Below are 27,248 nucleotides of genomic sequence, written 5' to 3'. Positions count from 1 at the left end.
AATCTGTATATCTGAGGTTGCTGATACTTCTCCTAACAATCTTGATTTCAGCTTGTTGATTCTTTCAGCCCATACATCAGTACATCACATGATGTACTCTGCACAGGAGTTAAATAGCAGAACGGCAACTACAGCCTTGTGGTGCTCCTTTTCCAGTTTTAAACCAGTCCATTGTTTCATGTCCAGTTCTTACTGTTGCTCCTTGACCTGCATACAGGTTTCTCAGGAGACAGGTAATACCAGTGGCCTGGTATTCCCATCTCTTTAAGAATTTTCCATAATTTGCTGTGATCCATACAAGGGCTTTAGTGGAGTCAATGAAGTAGAAGTAGATGTTTTTCTGGAACTCCCTTGCTTTCTCCATGATCACCGAATGTTGGCAACTGTTCTCTGGTTCCTCTGTCTCTTCGATATCCTTCAGTAGCTGAATGGATAAATAAGCTGTGGTTCACCTAAACAATGGAAATACTATTCACCACTAAAAAGAAATAAGATATCAAGCCAACAAAGACACAGTGGAACTGTAAATGCATATTATTAAATGAAAGATGTCATTATGAAAAGGTTCAATACTGTAATTCCAAATATATACATTGTAGAGAAGGCAGAACTATGGAGACAGTGAAAAAAAAACTAAGTAGTTGTTTGGGGAGGAGGAGAATGGGAGTAGAATGAATTAAGAGCTGAAGCACAGGGGATTTTTAGGGCAATGAAATTATTCTGTATGATACTATAATGGTAGATACTTATCATCACATTTTTGTCAAAACCCATAAACTATATAACACCAAAAGTGAACCCTAATATAAACTATGAACTTTGGATTATAATGATGTGTCAGTGTGGGTTCATCAACTGTAACAAAGGTAGCACTATATGTGATTGTTGATAGCGATGTGACTGCCCGGATGTGGGGGCAGGGTACATATGGGAACTACCTGAATTTTCTGTTCGATTTTGCTGTGAACCTAAAACTGCTCGAAAACAAAATCAAGACTATTTGAAAGGGAAAAAAAATGAACACAGAATAGATATCATTTGCCTCCTGATAGTACCCTAAGAAGGATACAATGTCACCTATGTGATATTCTTACTAATAAGCTTAATTTGAACCTAATTACAGAGAAACAACCATACAAATCCAAACTGAGGGACAGTCTATATAATTTGACTTCACAAAATGTCCATGTCATAAAACACCAAAGAAGAAAAAATCCCAAACAACCCAAATCCCTAGAGAATTTTTCCTAGATTAAAGAAGACCACATGGGTAACAACTAAGTGCAATAATACACACTGAAGTACTCAAGAACAAAAGTATTGTGATTTCTGCAATTGACTTGTAAACAGTTCAATACAGTAAAGGGGAAATGAGAGGGAATAGTGGAGGTGGGGAGAAAAAGAGAAAAAAGATACAAAATGACACTAAAATAGCCCAACATTCTTTTCAAAACAGAAGGAAACAAAGTGAGTCAAAGGTTTTATATCTAGCCAAGCTATGCATCTTGTAACAAAACTATAAAAAAAATAGCTTTTGGTATGTAATAACTCATATAATAGCATAATTATAAGATGTTTTGAAAGCATGAGCTTCATCTATGACTTCAGAGATGTTGGTGAAAAGGCTGGAGGCAAATAAAAAGCATTAAATGAATTTTAAAAGATAGTTTATAATGCTGAAGGCCACAATTCCCAATGAAGCAATGTGCTATGTATCATAGCAGCCATCTTTACAAAGCAGAAACTCCATGAAATGCATGAAGAAACAGACACAACTAAAACAGGGAACTTTTAACACATCACTGAGGTATTCTCATTTTTGCTGGTGGAATTAAATGATATAACTTCTGTGGAGGGTGATGTGGCAATATCCAACAAAATCACATATGTATTTACTCTTTTACTCTGCAATTCCACATCTACAAAGATACAACATCAAAAATACAAAATGAATATACACAAGGTTATTCATTACAGCACTATTTGTAAGAGAAAAAGCTTGTAAGTAACATAAGATGAGTAAGATATCTATATACTGGTGATGGTCAATTTATGTGTCAACTTGACTGGACTAGAGGTGCCTAGTCAGTCAGTCAGTTCAGTCGCTCAGTAAATATCTGTCAAACATTCTGGGTGTTTCTGCAAGGATGTTTCTAGATAAGACTAACATTAAATGGGTAGACTGAGTAAAGAAGATTTGTTCTTTTTAATGAGGTTAGCTGTATCTAATCACTAAAAGGTCTGCATAAAGGAAAAACATTGACCCTCCCCAGACTATGAGATTCTTCTTGCCAAACTGCCTTTGGATTGGAACACTGAATTTTTCCTGCCTTCAGACTCAAACCGAAACAGCAGCTCTTCCTGGATCTCAAGCCTGCTGGCCTTAGAACTGGAATTATATCACTGGTTTGGTTCTCTTAGGTCTCTGGCATGTAAAAATGAAAGGTACAAAAGAGAGTACATGACATGTACCATTTGCAGAGATAAGACAGGGTGGATCCATGTATACACATTGTATGAATTTGCTAATTTCTGCAAAAAGGAGAAAAAAGAAAGAAAATGGAAGGGAGTCTCTTCTGAGTATACCTTTTTTTGTAAAGTTTTGACTTTTGAACCATGTAAATGCCTTATATTTCCCCAAGTTAAAAGAAAATAAGAAAAAACCCCATAATACAAAGTGAAACTAACTGCATAGTAAATTGGTAACATAACTATAAACAAAAGAACTGTTTAACTTTTAAACACAGTATTCTGACTTTTAGTGAAAGTGAAAGTGAAAGAAAGTGAAGTCGCTCAGTCCTGTCCGACTCTTTGCGACCCCATGGACTGTAGTCTACCAGGCTTCTCTGTCCATGGGATTCTCCAGGTAAGAATACTGGAGTGGGTTACCATTTCCTTCTCCAGGGGATCTTCCCGACCCAGGGATTGAACCCGGGTCTCCTGCATTGGAGGGAGACGCTTTAACCTCTGAGCCACTTCACTCAGCTTATTGTTAGAAGTAAAATTGGTACTGTAATTTTGATACCATTTTATGTGAACTATAGAACAAAGCAAACATGTTAATGTTATTCATAACTAAGTCCTTCAGTGTAACAGAAGAGATAAGATAAAGAAGTTAGGCAAAAAACCTATATTACATTTGAATAGAAAATATCAGTTATGAATTTAAGACTATATATATTTTTTAACTATGTTCACTGAAAAATTCTAGAAGAAAGGACACCCCAGTTGTACATCTCGTGCCCAGATCTTAATTTCTAATTACTATTTTCCACTACAAGAAATTAAGGCTCTTTGATTCTAGGTCTTGACTGGGAAAGTAAAGATTTATCTTGTAATAGCTACCAAGACAGTGCTCAAAGGTAATGTCAATACACAGAAGCCAGCTTTGAAGAGGCTCCTACTGGCTAAATATGGAATAATTTAAACATACACATTCACAGACAAATCAAAGACTGATGGAAAAAGCAAATAAAAAACAATCCAGGAAGCTACAATAATATTCCAAAAACAAACAAAATCCACCCCAAACCAAACCAAACAAAAAAAGTCACAAAAAACTCACTTGTTACAACTGCAATCAACTATTATTGAAAGCCGGTAATTAAACAGAAAGAATTACAAGTATATGCTTATTTTTTACCTAGCCTTTCTATAATCATTCCCTGTTCATAAAGGAAGGTTTTTTATTTACAGAAGAATGACCGCTAATAAATGCAAGGAATGATATGATTAAAAAAAAAATTTTGCAACCCCAAATGGAGTAATTTATTTAATAAACAAAATAAACCTGTTACTTGAAAGACTGTTGAGAGACAGGATTGATCCACAGGCCAAAAATGCCAATCTACACATTACTTGCTAATTACAAAAGGAAAAGATAAGTTTACAATGGAAGGATCTAGTAGTTACCACCTTAACCAAATGGCAAAATTTAGCATCTCCAACTGTGGAATAACCTGAATAAGAATTTGCTATCGTGATGCAATATGAAGTATGCAGTCCACCTAATAAATATTTTGGCAATAATCTGAGACCTGAATCAACATTTTAGACTCAACTTTCACTTTAAAAGAAATAAAAGGAGATTGAGGAAATAGTCAAATGGCACCATGAGAAAATAATCAAATAAATTCATAACAAAGACAAAAAGCTAGTTTTGGAGTAGGATACAGACAATCACAAGAGGCCTCTGGTTGTACTATAACTAGGGGGGGGTGGGGTGGGGAAACCTATACAATCTAAAAAATAATGTATTAAAAAGAAACCAAGAGAACTGAGGATGCAAAGAGATCTAATGGAACTGAATTTCAAAAGGTGACAAGCCCTCCTAGGTGAAGGGATCAGAGGCACTTAGAGCATTTGCAGAAAGGGTTGGCGAGTGGTAAAGGATCAAGCCTTCCAAAGTAGAGGAATTTTGCTTGCTTAAAGGAAAAGCAGCCAAGCTTTCAATGGCAGCTTAGAATGATGTGACTGGGAACTTTAAGAAACTCAGAGATTGTTCTCCCCCTTCTCCTGCTTTCCCCCTTAGGTCTTTTTGCAAGTAAGAAAAAGGTGGGGAAGAGAGAGGACTCACTGTTTGAAAAATGCCAGTAATCACTTTGAACCAACAATAAAAAAATACAGAATGTGGTATATTTTACAAATCAACTAACATGTCTTTAAAAATTCAATGTTAGGGAAAACAAAAACAAGAACCTAAAAAAATCTAACTACCATACATGAGCCTTGATTTAGGGAAAATATTATAAAGAATGTTTTGGGGATAATACCCAAAATCTGAATTTATGAACTAGATATTTTAGGAAATTAGGAAATCACTGTTGATTGTCTTAATGTATTTACAGTATTAGGGTTATGTAGAAAATGGAGATGAGATAGCATGTTATCTGCAGTTTACTTTCAAATGGTTCAGGAAATGGTGTGTTTATAGTTTCTTCTGTGTGGAGAGTTAGAAAAGGGAAATTCTTTTATTAAACATACAATTATAGCTTTATATCATGCTTTGTTTCTAGCTTAAATACTTCATATTACAAATAAAATTTTACTCATTTTTTAGAAGGAAATCTTATGTATAAATTTCTTCAAGCTAAACAGTCAACAAAAATCTCAGCAGGGTAATGTAAGTCTTATTTCACATATCAAATTCCTCTTAAGTTTTAAGTATAAATACTGGAAGCAAACTTGTATCAAACCCCACTTAAAGTTCATCTTAGCTTTCAGACTGACACTGCCCTCTCAGAATTGTCAGTAGGGAAAGGAAATACATATAACCCCAGTTAGAATTACGGATAACTCATTTCCAAATTCTATGTTGTTTGAAGGCTTTTTTCACTCCCAAGTTTTAAGTTTAAGGTAAAGCCACTATAACCTCTCTTGTGTTTACTTCCCATAGTAAAATCTTTTTAGTATATTTTGCCACTGTTCTTTTTTGGCAGTTTGATCTAAATTCTTATTAATGTTTGTTTTTAGCAGTTTGACTTAAAAATGACCTCTTTCAGAACACATGGAGATACAGTAACTATTGATAAAAACACAAATCTGAGGAAAAAGAAGGAAGAGTGAAGTGTGAGGCAGATTCATTATTCAAGAGGAAGGTACAAGTAAATGCTCCTGTGAGAATACCACATATCAAAGTGGTATTTGAAATAAAGTCTAAGAGCCTGCCTGAAGTATTGGAATACTAATTTAAAAACAGTGCTGCTAAGAGCAAAGAGTTGATGGTCTTCAGTAGCGATAGTACTGATTTCCTGATTGGATCACATTATTACTTTGTGTCACAAGGGAAATGACATGTCTCAAATTGCGCTTCTTAGCTTGAAGGAGAAAATGTATAGTCTGTAGAACAGTCAGGTTTATAACCAATTTCTGCTCTAGAAGAGGCAAACATTTTAATTTCAAGCATCTCATTTCTTATGATTCTGGCTCCTTCCTTTAGTTCCCCAACTCCATAATTCTTTGGCTCCACAATCCACTGACAATACCAATCTTTTCACTGTTCCTCACCTACCTCATATTTCCAGCTCCTTTCTTACACATCATCATGATCACCACATGTATACATCAGCATCGCCCCTGCTCCTCTCTTAAGTCATTACACTCATGTGAACATTAATCCTACTACACCATCTGTCCTCACTCTCTCCCTCTCCAAGAAAACTGTTTCACTATAACTCTGTGCCTTGATTATTACAGTAGCTTCCTAATTGGTTTCCTTACTAACATCCTTGCCTTTTCTATAGTCTATCTTAACACTACAATTAATTCTTAAAAAATTCTTGACACATTTCTAAATGTTAATAAGAGTCTGTTACTTCTTCTTAAAACATTTAATGACTTTTGATCTCATGCAGCATAAAGGTCACTTTTATAATGGTCTGCAAGATTCTACAAAATCTAGCTATTTGTTATCTTATGTTCTACCACTCTCCCCTTTTCATTCTGCTGTAGCCACGCGGTCTCCTTGCTACTTCTGAAACATGCCAGCGAGCTCCTGTCTCAAGGCCTCTGGACTTGTTCAGGCTTGCTCTCTCACTTCCTTCATGTCTTTTACATATCACTTCAGTGAGGCCTTCTTTTCTATTTACTTTATTTAGTTTTTTTTTTTTTTTGCTTTACTTTTCTCATAGCACTTACCACTATCTGACCTGTATATATTTATGAATTGTTTCTTGCTTCTAACTCCCACTAGCATTTAAGTTCCATGACAGCAAGCATTTTATCTATTTGGTTGATTGTTGTACTTACAGTGCCTCTGATGTGCCTGATACACAGTGGACAAACATTTAAATTATTAATTAAAAGAACTAAGTAAAATACATATTTTTATCTGGGCTATCTGTTGAATGGATGAAATAGGAATTATTATGTAATTTTTAAATGATATTAAAACAAAAACTTTGAATAAAAAATAATTGGATTGAAATATAAACCTAAAGTTACTATAAACTTATTGTCCAAGAAGAAAGATAATGTTTTGCTTTCGAGAATTCATAATTCAGTCAACATACAAATCTGTTCTCATAATTTTACCCCTTGAGAGAAATGATCAGCAGTGTTCCATTTTCTGATATTATAACATTAGAAGCTTTGCTATGAGAAAATAAACATTATCCAAAGTCAATATAAAAGTTGGAATACCCTGAATCACATATAAAAATTCAGAAACTGGAAACTTATACAGATGTTTTCAGCTTTAAAGAATGGAAAATATTAATTTTTACTTGAATTCAAATATAATTATCTAAAGAAATTTCTATGCTATAACTTATGAATGATGACTCAAGTGTTAATTAAATCTCATATTTTAAATGTACCAATACTTAAATATATTAAATGTACTTAAAGGTATACTTCTAAAAAGTTGAAACAAAAAATTTTAAGTTATATCAAAGAAAAACAATTTGATTAAAAGAGATGAATGAAATAAACCTAGAGAAAGTAAGGCAAGGGGGAGAAACTATTTAAAAGACATCATCTGTTCTAAAAATTTCTATTTTGGTACAATGAATCATATACAGCATTACTTAGACTTAAGAATTTAAATAAGACATCAGAAACCAAAAATATTAGTTCATAGAAACACTCACCTACAACACCATTCGATACGACCTTCGCCCTCACAAGTTTTTGCCCAATGATTATCTGCCAAATTTTTCATTGCAACAGCATATTCACAAAGAGTTTCCTCATCCTCACAATGTTCTCTCCAGATCTTATCAAAATCTCCCACTAAAAACAAGGAAAAAAAAAAAGTTTACTTAAAATATGTCAAGCTCTTAAGTTTCAGCATAATCTAAAATTATTATTTAAAGATGAGTGTAAGCAAAGTTATGAAGCAAAATTTCATGAAGTTTAAAACTTTATAAAATTTGAAGCTCTTTTATGCAAATAGATTCACCATTTTAACCATGATGATTTGACAAGCAAATAAAATTTACCATTTCAAACAGATTTGTGACGCTAGATCTCTACATATTTAGTGTCTTGTATTAAAAAAGGTTGATAGGTGAGATGGCAACATACATTAGCATGCAAGTTAAATGTTTGCATTGATATACTTGGATTTGCTCTAGGAATACTACACTTTAAAAAATTATATTCCTAGGGCAAAATGTTGCTAGAGAAATTACCCTGGAAACCTCTCCAAAGTTTTGAGTCTATATAGGATGAATAAAAATTGTAAGGTGACTACATTATCTGGCCACAGCATTACTTCCATCTACTACCTTTTTCTTTTTAATTAAATTAGTGATCACATTTAACATGAAATTTGAAAACTCAATGTGAGTTCTAACAAAGGTATGAAAATGCCACAGACAAATAAATAACATTAAAACAATTACAAAGGTAAAAAAGTAAACAAAAATTATCAATGTGGCTTCAATCAATGCTCTTAGACATAATTTAGGTTCTCTTGCCACGTGCTCAAGTACAGGCAATTGTTTAGTGACACAATAAACTTAGAAACATAAATATGACAACCAAATTTGGGGGGTGATAATTATATTAAGTTCTTTCTCCAGGCAAGACAATTAGTTTCAGTAAGACTTGGGTTTTTTTTTTTTTTAATAGAAAAGGAATTATAATAGCTCAAACTTAACAGTACTTATCTATTAAAAAGTTCCAAACCTTTATTGGTTACTTTAAGCAGCCAGTTCAGCAGGTACAGAGTTGAAAACCAAACTATTATCCTTCTAGTTTGACCAATACAAGAAAAAGCAATTAAGGGTACGAACGTGCCCTCACACACACACTGCTCAGTTAAGATGAATGTGTATCAGTCTCAAACTTGGTCTGAATATTCCTTTTAAACCCACAAAGGATGAAAAGCTGTTTCTTTTCTGTGTGTGATTATGTTCTTATACAGTAATATTTTCATTAATCACTAATACTTGTGTAGTAATAGAGCTCTCATTTGTTATATAGTAGTCTGGCAATAAATGGCTATTAGAAATGGCAACCCACTCCAGTGTTCTTGCCTGGAGAATCCCAGGGACGGAGGAGCCTGGTGGGCTGCCGTCTATGGGGTTGCACAGAGTCGGACACGACTGATGCGACTTAGCAGCAGCAGCAGCAGCAGCAGAAACAACACTTGTGTAGTAACAGGGCCCTCAATTTGTTATATAGCAAACTGGCAAAAACTGGCCATTAGAAACAAGCAGGCAAACAAACTTTTCTAAATTCTCAAAGAAAAACTCTCCAGTTTTAGTAACATCTTTCAGATGTACTTATTAAGTCTCTAAGTAGGACTACAGGAAGTACAGTCTTTGAAACAAATATACTGATTAATGATTCTTTAATACATCTATTATGTTCATAAAACTATTCCTGACTTTACTCATCAGATTTAATGCCGAATGGTTCATTAAGGTACAGAATCATTTTCAAGATGCTTTATCATTACTTGAAATGGATATTGTCAATTCTTTTTCAATAACACAAGAGACAACTCTACATGTGGACATCACCAAATGGACAATACTGAAACCAGACTGATTACATTCTTTGCAGCCGAAGCTCCGTACAGTCAGCAAAAAAATGACCTGGAGCTTACTGTGGCTCAGATAATTAGCTCCTTATAGCAGAATTCAGGCTTAAACTAAAGAAAGTGGGGAAAACCATTAGGCCATTCAGATATGGCCTAAATCAAATCCCTTATGATTAAACAGTGGAGGTGACAAATAGATTCAAGAGATTAGATCTGGTAGACAGAGTGCCTGAAGAACTATGGACAGAGGTTCATAACACTGTATAGGAGACAGTGACCAAAACCATACCAAAGAAAAAGAAATGCTAGAGGGCACAGTGGTTGTCTGAGGCAGCCTTACAAACAGCTGAAAAGAAAGAGAAGCAAAAAGCAAGGGAGAAAGGGAAAATATATTTAACTGAATGCAGAGTTCCACACAATAGCAAGAAGAGATAAGAAAGCCTTCTTCAATGACAAATGCAAAGAAATAGAGGAAAACAACACAATGCGAAAGACTAGAGATCTTTTCAAGAAAACTGGAGGTATCAAAGGAACAGTTCATGCAAGGATGGGCACAATAAAGGACAGAAACAGTAAGGACTTAACAGATCCAGGAGAGATTAAGAAGAGGTGGCAAGAATACACCGAACTGTACCAAAAAGGTCTTAGTGACCTGGATAACCACGATAGTGTGGTCAGCTCACCTAGAGCCAGACATCCTGGAGTGCAGAGTCAAGTAGGCCTTAGGAAATATTACTATGAACAAAGCTAGTGGAGGTGATGAAATTCCAGCTGAGCTATTTCAAATCCTAAAAGATGATGCTGTTAGAGTATTGCACTCAATGTCAGCAAATTCGGAAAACCCAGCAGTGGCCACAGGACTGGAAAAAGTTAGTTTTCACCCCAATCCCAAAGAAGGGTAGTGCCAAAGAATGTACAGACCACTGGACAATTGTGTTCACTTCCCATGCTGGTAAGCTTATGTTCGAAATCCTTCACGTTAGGCTTTAGCAGTACTTGAACCAAGAACTTTCAGATATAAAAGCTGGATTTAGAAAAGGCAGAGGTACCAGCGGTCAAATTGCCAACATTCACTGGATCATACAGAAAGCAAGTCAATTCCAGAAAAACATCTACTTCTGCTTCATGGACTGCGTGAAAGCCTTTGATTGTGTGGATCACAACAAACTGTGGAAAATTCTTTAAGAGATGGGAATACCAAACCATTTTACCTGTCTCCTGAGAAATCTGTATGTGGATCAAGAAGCAACACTTAGAACTGGACACGGAACAACTGACTGGTTCAAAACTGGGAAAGGAGTACAGCAAGGCTGTATATTCTCACCCTGTTTATTTAACTTATATGCAGAGTACATCATGCAAAATGCCGGGCTGGACAAGTTACAAGCTGGAATCAAGACTCCCAGGAGAAATGTCAACCACCTCAGATATGCAGATGATACCACTCTAATGGCAGAAAATGAAGAGGAACTAAAGAACCTCTTGATGAGGGTGAAAGAGGAGAGTGAAAAAGCTGGCTTAAAACTCAACATTCAAAAAACTAAGATCATGGCATCTGGTCCCATCACTTCACACCAAATAGAAGGGAAAAAGTGGAAGCAGTGACAGATTTTCTCTTCTTGGGCTCCAAAATCACTGCAGATAGTGACTGTAGCCATGAAATTAGAAGATGCTTGCTTCTTGGAAGGAAAGCTATGACAACACCAGAGAGTATATTTAAAAGTAAAGACATCGCTTTGCTGACAAAGGTCCATATAGTCAAAGCTATGGTTTTTCCAGTAGTCATGTATGGATGTAAGAGCTGGACCATAAAGAAGGCTGAGCACTGAAGAATTAATGCTTTTGAACCTTGGTGCTGGGGAAGACTCTTGAGAGTTCCTTGGACAGCAAAGAGATCAAACCAGTCAATCCTAAAGGAAATCAATCCTGAATACTCATTGAAAAGACTGATGCTGAAGCTGAAGCTCCAATACTTTGGCCACCTGATGCGCTGAGCCAATTCATTGGAAAAGCCTCTGATGCTGGGAAAGATTGAAGGCAAAAGGAGAAGGGAGCAGCAGAGGATGAGATGGTTAGATAGCATCACTGACTCAATGGATCTAAGTTTGAGCAAACTCAGGAGATGGTGAAGAATAGGGAAGCCTGGCATGCTGCCATGGGTTCCAAAGAGTCAGACTTGACTTATTAACTAAACAACAATTATCAATTCTAAAAGACCCTTTGTTTGAACATGTAAGTTTCACTGTCCTATGTAATGTACATATTACAAGTAAATACATAAACTTACTATATTTTCTGGTAATAGAAGTCATTCAAACAAAGGTTCTATAATCATATATTTTTGGGAAAACCTATGTTTAACTTAAAAAGATTTCCTTTTTTCAAGACTTAGCTTAGATTCTACAGAAGGTACAACTAAGGGAGCCCTAGGAGACAGGAGTAAGGGAGTTGGGGAGAACAAGTTAAGGGAGGAGAAAATGCTAATGCAAGGATGCATAGTTGAGGCTGCTGCTGTGGACAACACGGAAGCATAGAGTGTGCCTCAGGAATTGTGCACCCAAAGGATGGGAGGCTAGAGCATTTATTTTACAGTTACTATCCCCCATTAATTAAGAGTTGCTAACAATCTGTACTTCTACTCTACACTAAGGCACTGAAAAAGGGGATGCCCTCAGTGGGCTCCAGCAGTTTTGGAAAAAGCTGAAAAGAAAGCAGCATTTAAATGGGGATTCTGTCAGGGCTAGTCCCTCTGAGCTCACAGTGTCTGACCATCACACCCAAGGACCAATGTTATGTTACACTCCTAAGCCACCAAAGGCAACTACTATAAATTCTCTGAGTCCTTACTATGTCATTGTATACTGTGAAACTATATTCAAAATTCTCTTAAATGCTGACAACTTTTTATGAAGTTTTAAGGCTTACAATTAATATTTGCTCTACTAAAATTTTGAGGAAGGATTCAAATTTGTCTGTAAGCCTATAAACTCAAACTGTTTGCAAACTTCAATTTAATGTTTTCACTAACATTTAAGAGTCTCCAGATTCTCCAAGTCTGTTGATACTGAGACTAACATGATTAATAGTTAGTACATTTAAAATATAACCAAGACTAAATGTAACTGTACATAATTTTCATTTTCTTTAACAGATTTGCTGAAAAAGTACTCTATGTTTAATACTACAGAGAATAATAAAGTTAATGAGCAAGCACTGGCATCAAACAAAAGGGAGAAGACGTAATAAAATGTGGTATCTGTTCTCATAGAGATATAAACCTGACATATTCCCTATGGTTCACATAAGCCATTCCAGATCCAGAAGTTTTAAATCATGTATTTATTCAAGTTGTCAAACCCCAACTACTAGGTATAACACTATGTTGCATGTCTGGTGGTTACAAAGTTGAACAAAAAACATAGTTAGCCTTCAGTTACTAGAAAATTCCACTTTCCAGAATACCCATGAAGACTTATTTTTAAAATAAATTAATTTATTAGAAACAGAATGGGACAATCCCACGTTTTTTACAACAGCCCATTGTTTGTTTTTACACCATTCAAAATGATGCTATTTATGTTTTAAGTAGTATATTTTCAAAATAATTTATGATTTGTGTTGTAAAAGTCAAGAAAAGTTAAGCCTGACCAGTGAGCTGCATATGCAGAAAAGTATGGTGAAGCTCAGTTCCGAGGATTTTTTGTTGTTATTGCTACCTTTTAGTCATTATGTCAACTGGACTTAAAAGATGATCTTATTTAAAAGGATAATATTTCTTTATCAAAAGGTAAATCAAGAATGAAGAACTTCCTGAGGTCTGTGTCAAAGATCTACTCAACAAGAAATGCTTAAGTATTTAAGTTCAATCAATCAGTGCTTTTGAGTAATTAATAATTAGCCTTATAATGATTTTTATATACTGGCACTTGTGACAACTCAAAATCATTGTGATTAATAACCTATTTTCTTACTTATTTCTTACAGGCATCTATAAAAGGAGAGAGAGAGAGAGAAGGGGGGAGGGAAGGGAAGGGAAGAATTGCACAGAGAAATCTGGGCAATTCAAAAATTATATTTAGATGTTCTGCAGCCTAACCTGAAATTAATCATTAATAAACATTTTCTAGTCAGACTAAAATAATAAATGTAGAGAAGACATCAGTATTCATTTGTTTAAATACATCATTTTAAAATCAAGTTAAAGCTCTGCCAAATCTTTAAAGTCCCGTAATTGTCTCATAAAATTCTAAAATAAAGTTTGCATTAATAGGACTATTTATTATATTCTTTCTTTACATTTAAACTTTTAAAAACACTAAAAAACTAATTAATAATTCAAAACACAAGTGATGCCAACTTAAAGTTGTGAAACCAAATTCAGCATGAAAATCAATGAATCAAATTACTCTGAAACTTGGTCTTACTCTCAAGATTAAACTGTAATTATTGACTAAACTCACCTTCATAAGCCTATGCCACAACTAAAGAATATTCAATATAAGTTACTTCCAATGAAAAGACAGTAACTAGGAAAAAAATAGTACATTCATTAGTGAATTAAAAGACAGAGTTCCATGGACTATAAGAAGGAAAAAAAAAAGCTCATAGATGCAGAGAATTGACTGGTAGTTCCCAAGGGCAGGGGGTTGGGGAGTAGGCAAAATAGGCGAAGAAGGTCAAAAGGTGCAACCTTTCAGTTATTAAATAAATATGTCATCAGTTCAGTCAGTTCAGTTGCTCAGCTGTGTCTGACTCTTTGCGACCCCATGAATCGCAGCACGCCAGGCCTCCCTGTCATCACCAACTCCCGGAGTTCACCCAAACTCATGTGCATCGAGTTGGTGATGCCATCCAGCCATCTCATGCTCTGTCATCCCCTTCTCCTCCTGCCCCCAATCCCTCCCAGCATCAGAGTCTTTTCCAATGAGTCAGCTCTTCGCATGAGGTGGCCAAAGTACTGGAGTTTCAGCATCAGCATCAGTCCTTCCAATGAACACCCAGGACTGATCTCCTTTAGGATGGACTGGTTGGATCTCCTTGCAGTCCAAGGGACTCAAGAGTCTTCTCCAACACCACAGTTCAAAAGCATCAATTCTTCAGCGCTCAGCTTTCTTCACAGTCCAACTCTCACATCCATACACGACCACTGGGAAAACCACAGCCTTGACTAGACGGACCTTTGTTGGCAAAGTAATATCTCTGCTTCTTAATATGCTATCTAGGTTGGTCATAACTCTCCTTCCAAGGAGTAAGCATCTTTTAATTTCATGGCTGCAATCACCATCTGCAGTGATTTTAGAGCCCCCCAAAATAAAGTCTGACACTGTTTCCACTGTTTCCCCATCTATTTCCCATGAAGTGATGGGAACCAGATGCCATGATCTTCGTTTTCTGAATGTTGAGCTTTAAGCCAACTTTTTCACTCTCCTCTTTCACTTTCATCAAGAGGCTTTTTAGTTTCTCTTCACTTTCTGCCATAAGGGTGGTGTTATTTGCATATCTGAGGTTATTGATATTTCTCCCGGCAATCTTGATTCCAGCTTGATATTTGAAAAAAAAAAAAGAATTTCATTTTTAGTAATTTTGAGATTAGTTTAAGATATTATTACTTTGATAGCAACGATCTTTGTAAGAACCAAGAATAAGAAGCTAAAAAGTCATTTCTTTTTGCTCTTACTCAATAACCTCAAGAACAGCTAGATTATAGGTCCAAACTTGAGTGAACCAATGGAGTCTCTACACTGTCTCTTTAGAATGGATACTATTCCTTCTTTCTGAATTAACTTCTCTCATGCCATCTAGAATAGAAAATTTCTTTCTTTCAAAACATAAAAGAATTCCCATATTCTTCAAGAGGGTTTACCTCCCTCCCACTAGATCTTCCATGGTGGCTCAAATAGCAAAGAGTCTGCCTGCAAGGCGGGAGACCTGGGTTCAATTCCCAGGTTGGGAAGATCCCCTGGAGAAGGGAATGGCTACCCACTCCGGTGTTCTTGCCTGGAGAATTCCATGGACAGAGGAGCCAGGCTACAGTTCATGGGATCGCAAAGAGTAGGTCACGACGGACGGTTAACAGAATAAATGAAGTAAGCCGAAAAACTCACGACCAGGTGGAAACAAGTTCAGCAGTCATTCCAAGACATTAAAAAAAAGTGATCAGGAACAGATTATTTACAAACATAGTTAAACTACACACAGACCAGCTTTCTCAGTATTCTTGAGCATTTTATATAGTAGCAAACCTAAAGATGACACAAAAACATCTAAGATGTTGGATGTTGACGTGTTCCTGAGAATCAAACGAACCACCTGAAAAACTTGCATATACACCTAACATGCTGCTTCCAGTCATTTCTCGGATAAGGGGGAAATCCAATATTCTAATGTGTTAAAAAGGTTGGATCTTTCATATACAATGTTATTAACAGAATATAAGAAGCAAAGGGGGCCAAAAAAAAAAAAAAAAAAAAAAGAACAAAAGCTTCAGCAATCCTAATACTGAAGAAGAAACACACTATAGAACAGTCTAGATAGAAATTCCAGGAACCATTCAATCTTCAATACCCCTAAATGCATTCAAGTGGTAGTTACAATTACACCTTTTATTTTTAAAAGTATGTATTTAACACAAATAATGCTTTCTATATGTCAGATACTGTTTAAGTACCTTACAAATATTAACTCATTTAATTCTAACACCAATCCATTTTGACAGATATTTTACTTTACAGAAAAGGAAACTGAAGTACAGAAAGATTAAGTAACCCTCTCAAAGGTACACATCAAATCTGGCAGTCAAGTGCCAAAGTCCATGCTCCTCACTACTGTACCACCTTGCTTCCCATAATGAGTTTCTAATTTATGAACTTTCATGGATATGAACAAAGCTTTGCACTAAAGCAAAGTACACTGACTCTACTAGCCACAAACAAATGGTCTTTTGTCAGTCAAATGCAATTACTTAGTCTCTGGGTGGTGGTGATTTAGCCTCTCCAACTGCATTATTTGTTAGATTCCTGGCAGCAATTTCAACTCTGGCTGCACAATGGTTTCACCTAGACGTTTCATTTGATTGGTCTGAAATGGGAACTGGTCATTTATTTTACTGCTCCCCAGAAGAATCCACTGTGCAGTCATGGCTTAAAACCAAGGGTTTACAGCAAGACTGTAAACTCAAAAGCCTGGTGAAAAAATATATAGAGCAACTGAGGCTTGGGGCAAACTGAAAAGCCAAATTTAATTCAAAAACAAAACACTGCATGGATAAAAGTTTACATTTATAAATATAATTTGACCCATGGTGCATTTTCTGTTTCTTACTGCAAACATATTTATGATGAAAAGTTAATTCAAACTGTAAAACTCTGAATACACCCTATACAAGAGATGGAAAGAATCAAGAAAAGTTAGAATCAGTGTCTGTTATTCCCCTGTGAAACAACTTTACCTAAATGCATATCACCACACAGATCTCGTTTAGTGTAAACAAAGGACTTATGGAGAATCTTCTGGGACTTAATTTTTAATGTAACTGGGAATAGGAATTTCCATATAAATAGAGGAATTTCTGTATAAATAAGTAATACTCAGATGTCCCTGTAAAGGCATGGGGTCCTAAAATAACTTGTGCAATAAGCATCAGTGATTCTACACATAAAGCACAATAAATGAGTACAGTTTACATCAGTGGTTCTCAGATGTTTAGATTTTAAAACCAGCACAAACTTCACCTCAAAAATTTAGGAAGTGAATATTGGGGTTGAAAAATTTTGTGTGTGAAGTTAGAGTATATAAATAAATACAAAGACATATACAAAATTATTATCATACCAACACACACAGAGACACTTACACCACACACAACATCCTTATTAGTTCACATTTTTTGAGAAAATGTTTTTTTACGTATACTCACTACTGACAGTTTTAATTTAAAAAGTGGACTGATGTTAATAATGATAATATGGATCATTTCAAAAGGCTAGATTAATCTAATATACTCATTTAAGATATGACCATAAATTCATTACAAAAATTTTGTACTGAAAATTAAAATTTAAAAATTATGAATATAAAAAGACTAGATTCAAACCACATGGATATATTCTATATCAGCTTCCTTCTTTTGTGTGTGTGCCTTAAATCTACAAGGCAAGGTGCTAGATACTAGGGACACAAAGATAAAAAGGTAGACTCCTACTCAAGGAACTAAATTTAGTGGGAGAGACAGATAACTGAACTGGTAAGTGATAACTATTGGCTTCCCAAGTGGTTTAGTGGTAAAGAATCCACCTGCCAATGCAAGGAGATGCAGGAGACGTGGGTTTGATCCCTGGGTTGGGAAGATTCCCCTGGAGGAGGAAATGGCAACCTGCTCCAGTATTCTTACCCAGGAAATCCCATGGACAGAGGGATCGCTACAGTCCATGGGGTCGCAAAAGAGTTGGACACAACTGAGCACGCATGCAAGTGATAATTACAATAAAGGAAAGGTAATAGTATCTTGGGAGCATAAAGGAGCATACTTACTTATGTAAAACCAGTAAGATACTACTGGTATCTTCCAAGAGTCTATCCTCCGTTATACATTATCATCACTCCATTGGCCTGTTCATCTGCCCTCAAAACTTTAACAGAGGGCTTCCAATCCTTTACTACCAAGGGATACATCTGAATTAAATCATTACTATTACCATATGACAAGCCAATATGCCTATCTACTCTTTTCTCCATGCCTCCATCTCAACACACACATTTCTAAACTGGCTGGAAATGGCTATTTATATTTTTCCAGGCAAGAAATCTTGGCATCATCATTGACTCTTCCCTTTACTTTCACTAAAACTGTTCACTCTGACTTTCAAAAAGTATTTGACTTATCTTTCTCTATTTTCATGAACACTACTTTTACTTATACTATTAACCTTTAAAAAATAGATTGGTGTAAGTCTCCTAGCTGATTTACTTTCATCTAGATTCCTTCCTACTTCAATCTATTGTACTTTAGCTAGTGTTCAACTCCTTTGCCCACTGTATAATCTACAGTTTTAAAATAATACAGATGCCTGTGCTCCACAAAGTTCCACAGGCAATACTAATGTAGAATCAAGGTTGATACCCCCTGCATCTGTTGTTACATTTTTTCCCCCAAAATCAAAGGATCTATACCAATACTGTTGATTTTTACTGTATCTTTTAAAATGTAAAAATTTCCTAAAAAGATACCTTACTACAAGGTGACTAAAAATAACAAAATCAAATAGTTACTATGTGTCCCTCACTGAGTTTATCCATGTTCCTTTTATCTTCCAGTGTTACTGATTACTATATTTTTTTCATTTTTCTTTCCCTGCTAGAAATGCAGTTCAAACTCTCCTAGCGCAACTAGGAGACTCTCCGTTCTGTGGACAGTTTTCAACTTACTCATTTGGTGACTGAGCAAAGATTCCATCCATCACTAAAAAACAGGACTTTCTGATTCTGTATCAGAATCAGAAAAGAATACATAAAGAAAAAAAGAGTTAAATGTCACTTGATTTTAAAAAAAAAAGTAAAACAAAGGGAATCTGTTAAAGTGTCTTGGGGTCAAAGAGTTAGTCAGTAATTTAAAGCAGTATTGAAACCCCCAAAGGAGAAAAAAATTAGGAAAGTGCCACTAAAAACACAGTCTGTTATTATAATTTTAAAAGTAATTTAAAAACTTTGTTTCATGAAAAAACGCTAACAATACATTTATTCTTTCACTTTTAGACCTTTTGATTTTAGTTTAAAATTATTTCTAATTGAAAGGTTTTTCCCTTCCCTCTATAATTCTCTTGTTTTAGCTGTATGCTAAGGAAAAATCAATCACAAATGAGCAGCTTATCCTAAACTGCTGTTGCAGTACCCTTTGTCTTAAACAAGGAGAATAATTTGAATAATCAATAAGAATTGAACATCTATACTAGGCTATTTAGTAGCTGACTCTTAAAATGTTGCTCAGAGCTGTTAACCTTTGTAACACAATTTTTTTCCTGACTTAGTCTACAAAATCAACCTATTCTGTGTTCTTCTTTTCTGTTTCAGTATCAGTAACCTATCCTATTTATTCTAACTACTTTTAAAATATTATCACTGCTACTAGTAACACTGATTTTTTTAAATGTAGAAAAGTATAATAAAGATCACCCATTAACCTATGTTTTGAGAATATCACTGTTAACAGGTTAACATGCATTTTAATTTTTTTCTGACTGATAATCTGCACGGGTCTATGTGACAAACTGTTTTAACCTGTTTTGGCATGCAGAAAAAGTAAATTCAGAGACAATTAAATTGATGAAAACTGCTAAAGACATTCACAAAATAGGTTAAAAAAATAAAGGTTTCCATTTTTATAAACCCAATCCTTTATCTATAAATGACTGACACCAGAAACACTCCTTCTCATCTCCATTGCTAAACATTTCCTGACCATTTCCTTTTGGTAACTACTTCAGATATAAGCACTGCCTGGAATACTGACCTTTATCTCCAATTCTCACTTTACTCTTATACAAATAGGCAAAGGATCTCTAAGTGCTGACAGAGGACAGGCAGTAAAATGGAGTAGAGAGAGGAAAAGTGTTAAAAGAGTGCATTAAACTTAACTGCTAGGCTTCACAATCTTATCCACGACCCCCAACCCCAAGCCTGCTCATTGCCACAACAAGCATCCGTTTGCACAAATGCACTGGGAAAGGTGGAGAGAAACTTTTTTCTACCAACCTTATTTTCTATATTATTCCTGCTTCATTTTCAATTCCACTATCAAAGATAAGGAAAGGGAAAACTGTATTATCCAACACTATACTCATTATCCAGGTCTCACTCCTGTCTTTTACTAGCTAGTGAATGTTTTTGCCTCTTCCTTCATTCTATCCCAATTTATTTTCTTCTCTGCTGTCACTCCAGAAGAAACCCACGCTTCACATAGCTCTAACTCAGCAAATCATACTTATTATTCCAGGGACTGCCCCATTCTCATCAATTTACATCCTTTTACCCAACACAAATTCTAGGGCTACTTCCTGCTTCTCATTTTCCCTCCCACTCCAAGAACATCTGGAGACACCATTAGGCTTTGAACTGGGGGAGGTGGGGGTGGGCATTAATCTCATAAAATCTGTTAGAATCTCATAAAATATGTTTGGTGCTAATGATGAACTATCCAAATTTCAAGCAAGTTATTTTACTAGTTTTAGGACTCAGCTCACTCATGTGTAAAAACGAGGGAAGTCATTTAGATTATCACTTGAGAATCTGGCTGACAAATTTCCAAGCACCATTGACAGGGGTTCTGAAACTGTACATCTGAGGTGGAATGGAGTGATTTTCTAAAAGACACCCATATGAGTTTACTGTTTATTCATGTTTGGGAATCACTAAAGTTCCTTCTATTTTAACATTCAAAGATTCTATGCTGGAATTTTCACTGTATTTTCTGATAGGAATATTGTTATAAAAGGAGTACAGTTTCCATAATTACTGGTATTACAGTACAGGCATGTTACTGATTAAATAGGCCTTTGTAACCTGACCCAGCACTATTTGTACTATTATTTTATAACCAGAGAAGACCTGCAAATGACACTTTAATGACAGTAAGACCTCAAAGTAAAGCATTAAATTAATAAAGCACTAATTCTTTGCTATTATTAAATGAAAAATCAGACTTTTTCAGGTGGTGCTTTTACAGATTTTTGTCAAATCACAATTCTTACCTACATGTCAGAAATAAAGATAGAAAGGGCATGCTTTTTAGGACCTTTTACTTTGCTAGTTCACTGATGGGGCTTTGTATATCATTAAAACCCAGAGAAGTCTAGATCATTGGTGGAATTCAGGGCATTAAAACACCTCAAGAACAGTCTCATTCATATGCTTACAGACTGTCAGGACTTTACCTGCCCTACATGTATCTATCCTAGCTCTGGTAACTTCCAAATACTAATTCTCGTTATAAACAAGCGTTCCCTTGGTTAATATTCAGGCTTAAACACATGCTTCAACATGCAGGAACTAAGAATAAACAGCAGACACGATGATACCTAATTTTTGAATGAATTAATAATGAATAATCAAATTATTATAAAAAGGTAAAAATGGAAATTGAATTATATGCTATCCATTTTTTTCTTTAAAAAGAGATACTTAAGTTTGTACAAAATACACGATAAAGTGTGTCCATTTATTTCCTCATTTTTCCAAACAACACAAGAACCTACTGAATGCCATTATGTAAGTGCATTCTCTGAATATCAAGAATGATGCAATCGTTGCTATAGTAACTACTCATTATTGAATAAATTGTGGGTTGGGGTTAAAGCATTCTTGAAAAAAATTTCAATGTCTCAATATGCCTGATAAGTCTCTATTGCTAACTGTTAAACAATAACTATAGGTTATTTTTTAGGATTACTATTTAAGCAGCTATTAAAAAATAGAGCCTTGAGTTTTCAAGGGGAAAAAAACTTTAAAGTTTGAAAAATGAAACACATCACCTACATTCAAAAGAACAAAAGATACTTAGTTTTACTCTTCCAGAGTAATTGAAAAGTGTTTGTAACTCAAAAGTAACATTATCTTAGCTATCTGTTCCTTCCCACTGTCATAATTTTGCTTTTAATCCAAGCTTAACTAAGTATAAGACAACCACTAGAAGACTGCCGACTTCTCAATGTGCAATTAAGCTAAAGCCAGAAGAAAGCAAGAAAAAAATTATCCCTCGTTTTGATCTTTAGAAGAAATGTCTCCTGAGCACATGAAAAAACTGGGAATTTTCACTGTCAGTTTCTTATAAAATAGTTCTGTAAAAAAGCTTGTATTTTAAAACACCAAATATAACTGTAGATCCCAACTATAAACAGTTATCAGGCCCAAGCAAAAGCTACTATGGCTTCTCCTTTGCTCAAGATCTTCCATAAGAGGGGTTCCCAGCGATGGCTGTTTCGCGGAGTGCCCTTAGGAGGCTTAGTCGTTACATACTGTTCATATCTAAAGAATATTTTAAGAATCTGCCCCAGATCTCTTTCTCTCCCGCCTAAATAAACACTAAGATCCAGCATTTAAAGAACGGGATGGGAGGGGGGCGCCGCGGCCGGGGGTGGCAAGGATGGAGCCCCTCCCCCTTAGGTGAAGTCCAGTCAGCTAAAAGGCCTGCTGACTTCGCAGCCCTGGAAGCCAATGCGAGGAAGCTCCGGCCCGGGCTAAACCCGCAGGAATGAGGTAGTAAGAAGGGGGTCAAACGCGGTAACAAATCAAACAGGCTGATCAAAGCGCAGAGTGGTCAACTCGCGCTTCTTCCAGTTCATCTTTCTGGAATGATTTCTACCTGACTTCGTGTTTGAGCTTCTAGTCTCTCGTAACGATAGACCGCCACCTCCTGTGTGAGGGTCTGGGTTCTTGTGTGTGGTGACAACAATCTCAGCACCCAGGCTGGGGACAGGGGAGGGGAGAGGTGAGGACTCGGCTCCTCCACAGGCCTGGAACTCTCCTGAAGGGCCCTCGAGGAAAAGGGGGCGGGAGGAGGCCGCCTGAAGCCGAACCGAGGGCTCGACCGAGAAGGGGGCGTCCTGGCCTGGGCGAGCGGCCCTGGCAGGGGCTGACGTGCAGCTCCTTCAGGTTGTAATGGTGGCCCCTTGGGGGAGGGGAGAGGTTGACAAGGGGCCGGGGGCGACGAGGCCGCCCCTTCCCCCCGCTCCGTTCGCTGTTTACCTTCCCGGTACTTCTTGCGGAGCCGCCGGTGGACGCTCTTTACCACCCCGGAGAGCTTCTCTTGCTCCAGCTTCCTCTCCTGCTCCCTAGGCGGCGGAGTGCTCGCGGGTCCGGCCCCGTGCTCGCGAGCAGCGCTTCGGCCGCCGGGCCCCGGCTCCATATCGCTGCTGCCGCCGCCGCCGCCGCCCCTCGGGCCCCCGCAGACGCCCGCCTGACGGAGGAGGTGGGGAAGGAGGAGGCAGCAGCGGAGGCAGCAGCGGGAGGAGGCAGAGGAGTCCGAGGGGCTGCCTAGGAGGTGGCCACTTACTCAAGCGCACAAGCTGATTGGTGGACTCTGGAGGGCTGGGCGGAAACGGAAAAGGCCAAAGGCCAATAGACGGAGAGCGCTAGGCCGCACCCGCTTGTTTGGGAAGGCGAGCAGCTGAAGGAGGCGGGGCTTGCAGGCTGAGGTTGCTGAGACAGTGCGAGCTCTAGGCCAGACAGCTCCTCTCCCTTCCCCGCCGCTCCAGGGATCCTGTGCGCAGGCGCTGTGATGAGGCCACGGGAGACGCGCTGCAAGCCATGCGCTTGCGCGACTGAGTTTGCTTAGGTTGGGCATCTTTGCTACCGCCCAGCTTTCTCACGTCTTCTAGCCATTTCCCCTCCTGAGAGTTACATTCTGGTGTGATGCAGTCAAGGTCCTCTATCTGAGCCTCAGCTTCACCTTGTCAGTTGTAGGTTCTCTTTAGCTGCGTGGCCCCGAGAAGCGTTTAGATGACTTGGGAGCACGAGAATTTTACATTTTAAGGAACCCAGGCATGGATGCTTTGGTGGGCACAAAACGAGGTCTGGCTACCAAGTGTGTGCGTCCTGAGTTGTGCCCGGCTCCTTGCAGCCCTATGGACTATAGCCCGTCAGGCTCCTCTGTCCATGGAATTTTCCAGGCAAGAATGCTGGAATGCCATTTCCTACCTCAGGGGATCTTCCCGACCCAGGGATCGAACCTAAGTCTTTGGTATCCGGCAGGCGTATTCTTTACCACTGTGCTACCTGGGAAGCCCAAGCACTGTTTAATTCAAGAGCCAACCGTGAATGATGCCTCTAGTGCTAGGGTTGGGCAGAAAATCATGGGAACTGGGGAAAGGAGAGGGGCAATAAAAAGCGATATAAGATGGAAGAGGGGAAAGGAAAGCTAGAGAATCCATAACAGATGCCCTTGAGAAGTCTGTGGTGGCCTGGGTGTCCGAGAAAGCCTGCCTTGGTCTAATTTGCATCAGAACTCTGAGCACTTTTAATGTTGGCATGGGTAGCTTGCCGCCTTTTAAATGGTTAGGTTAATCTAAGCAGAGTGCTAAGTGGATTTGGCCACCTGTTCTACCTCCCTCCTCTTCACTCTTCTCATGGGAAGCTTATGGGGAATATGGTTATTGACTCTGTCCTAGAAAGGAGGAACACTGCTTGAGAGAGAGAGCATTAGCTTTCAAGTGGTACTGAGGGTGCTGGAGTTTCAGAGATTCAACCAGCTGAGGGCCCTTAATGAACTGTGTTAGGCTGTAGTGTTCCCACCCCATCCACCGCACTGCAGTTGTTGGTTACGTGATGTTTGGAAATTGTTGCAATAACAATCTGATCAGTAATTTTATAAATATAAATGAGGCCTGCATTGTGTAACCATTTTGTATGCCACCTTCTGAATAATGAAGATCTTGAAAAAGGTAGCATTATACAGTCTCCAGAACATAGGAGGAGCGAGAGTGTGGAAGTGAAGGGAGAAGACAGGTGAAATTTAAGATGAAAGATATGTCCCTACCCTTAGTGAAGAAGCAGATCAAACACAGATAAATTTCATAAGAACTAAGTGTAGTTATAAGGAGAAATTACACAGACATGCCTAATAAGATGAGAATGTGTGCATGCTAAGTTGATTCAGTTGTGTCAGAGTCTTTGATTTGAGAACCTGAGGACCATAGCCCACCAGGCTTCTCTGTCCATGGGATTCTCCAGGCAAGAATAGTGAAGTGGGTTGTCATGCCCTTCTCCAAATAAAATGAGAATATGGGATCTTATTTGGGGTGGGAGTAGATTTCATTTGTGAAAAAGAGGAACTTGAAAAGACAACATTGTTTCGCTCTTTCCATATTTTAATATTTATTGAAGGCAAAAAGAGGTGCAAATATTTGAAAGTTATAATCATAGTAAAGAGAGCATTAAATTTCATTTGTACTGAATTGGCTTCCCTGGTGGCTCAGACCACAAAGAATCTTCCTGCAATGCAGGAGACCCAGATTCAATCCCTGGGTTGGTTCAATGCCTTCTACCCCGGAGAAGGGAATGGCAACCCACTCCAGTATTCTTGCCTGTAAAATTCCATGGACAGAGGAGCCTGGCGGGCTACAATTCATGGGGTCGCCAAGAGTTGGACATGAGTGAGCAACTAACACACACACAATCATAAAGAGAGTATTAAATTTCATTTGTACTGAATTGTAGTTAAAAGAATTTTTCCCTCCATGCTACTACTAGCACATGAATTTTTGTGTATGTATGTGCACTCAGTTGTGTCTGACTCTTTGCGACCTCATGGACTGTAGAGAGTCAAACACGACTAAGTGACTGAATTGAACTGAGTATAGAAAAATATCCTTGGCAAGAAAAATAACTTGTTTTCTTTGTTCAGTTCAGTTCAGTTGCTCAGTCATGTCCGACTCTTTGCGACCCCATGGACTGCAGCACACCAGGCCTACGTGTCCATCACCAACTCCCCGAGTTTACTTAAACTCATGTCCAGTGAGTTGGTGATGCCATCCAACCATCTCATCCTCTGTCATCCCCTTCTCCTCCTGCCTTCAATCTTTCCCAGCATCAGGGTCTTTTCCAATGAGTCAGTTCTTCACATCAGGTGGCTATAGTATTGGAGTTTCAGCTTCAACATCAGTCCTTCCAATGAACACCCAGGACTGATCTCCTTTAGGATGGACTGGTTGGATCTCCTTTCAGTCCAAGGGACTCTCAAGAGTCTTCTCCAACATCACAGTTCAAAAGCATCAATTCTTCGGCACTCAGCTTTCTTTACAATCCCACTCACATCCATACATGACTACTGGAAAAACCATAGCCTTGACTAGATGGACCTTTGTTGGCAAAGGAATGTTTATGCTTTTTAATATGCTGTTTAGGTTGGTCATAACTTTCTTTCCAAGGAATAAGTGTCTTTTAATTTTATGGCTGCAGTCACCATCTGCAGTGATTTTGGAGCCCCCCAAAATAAAGGGAATTCTCTTGCCTTGAGAACCCCATGAACAGTATGTCTTCTTTGTAAGGAAACTAAATTCCCATAGACAATGAGAAGAGTCAACATGTAAAAATAAAGTGCATTCTATTTTCAGTATGAATTCAAAACATATTAATTGATGATGAAAAGTAAACTTGTAAAATTCGCATCAAAATCTGGGTGGTGGCACTGAGCTAGCAAAGAGAAAGATTCTGGGCATACTTTGCAAAAGTGTTGTACTTTTCATTGCTACATTTATTGAGTTTTCCTATAGGAGGGAGAAGGTTACACAATGGAAATTAGGGTTCTTGAAAGCATTAATCCTTGGTATTTTTTATTCCTCTTTGACCCTCTTTATCATTAAAATCTTAAAAGCAATTAGGTTTTAATATATAATAGAAGAATTCATATTAAATTTATATTTATAAAATACACAATGGTGTACAATAGTGCAAAAGACTTGTTATTATTGAAGAAAGAGATATTCCAAGCTGGGCAAATATTCAGCTCATGGCTATTTAGAAATAGAATTTTCAGCAGTTCAGTTAAAATAAGGACAAGAAAAATAAAAAGCTGTATTATTAAAAATATTTATATCTTATTTTTATAGCTTTTACCTATTAATATAAAAATATCCCTGAAGTTTAAGTACTTTTCTTCTAGTAATTCAAGCTTTCAAAATGTAGATGTATCATTAATTTGGCACATTTAGAGAAACTGTTGAAAAGCTTTTGCTTTTCATATCTCATTTCAAATTATAGAAACTTTTTTTTT

The 27,248-nt window shown here is 37.3% G+C and overlaps 1 protein-coding gene across 1 annotated transcript in view; it reads right to left on the bottom strand.

Annotated features, from left to right (window-relative positions):
- BMT2 (base methyltransferase of 25S rRNA 2 homolog) overlaps positions 1-23,491 on the bottom strand; it is a 78,362-nt gene extending 54,871 nt beyond the window's left edge. The window contains exons 1-2 of the mRNA XM_040260156.1: positions 23,225-23,491; positions 7,590-7,731 (exon numbers count right to left, since the gene is read on the bottom strand). Coding sequence (XP_040116090.1) covers positions 7,590-7,731; positions 23,225-23,384 — 302 coding nt within the window. The 5' untranslated portion in view covers positions 23,385-23,491. The remainder of the gene's footprint in view (positions 1-7,589; positions 7,732-23,224) is intronic.
- Positions 23,492-27,248: the final 3,757 nt, after the last annotated feature.

Source organism: Oryx dammah, unplaced genomic scaffold, assembly GCF_014754425.2.
Source record: "Oryx dammah isolate SB20612 unplaced genomic scaffold, SCBI_Odam_1.1 HiC_scaffold_18, whole genome shotgun sequence".
Lineage (NCBI taxonomy): Eukaryota > Metazoa > Chordata > Mammalia > Artiodactyla > Bovidae > Oryx > Oryx dammah.
Note: the sequence above shows the minus strand (reverse complement) of the source record. Positions and strands in the feature narration are given on the sequence as shown.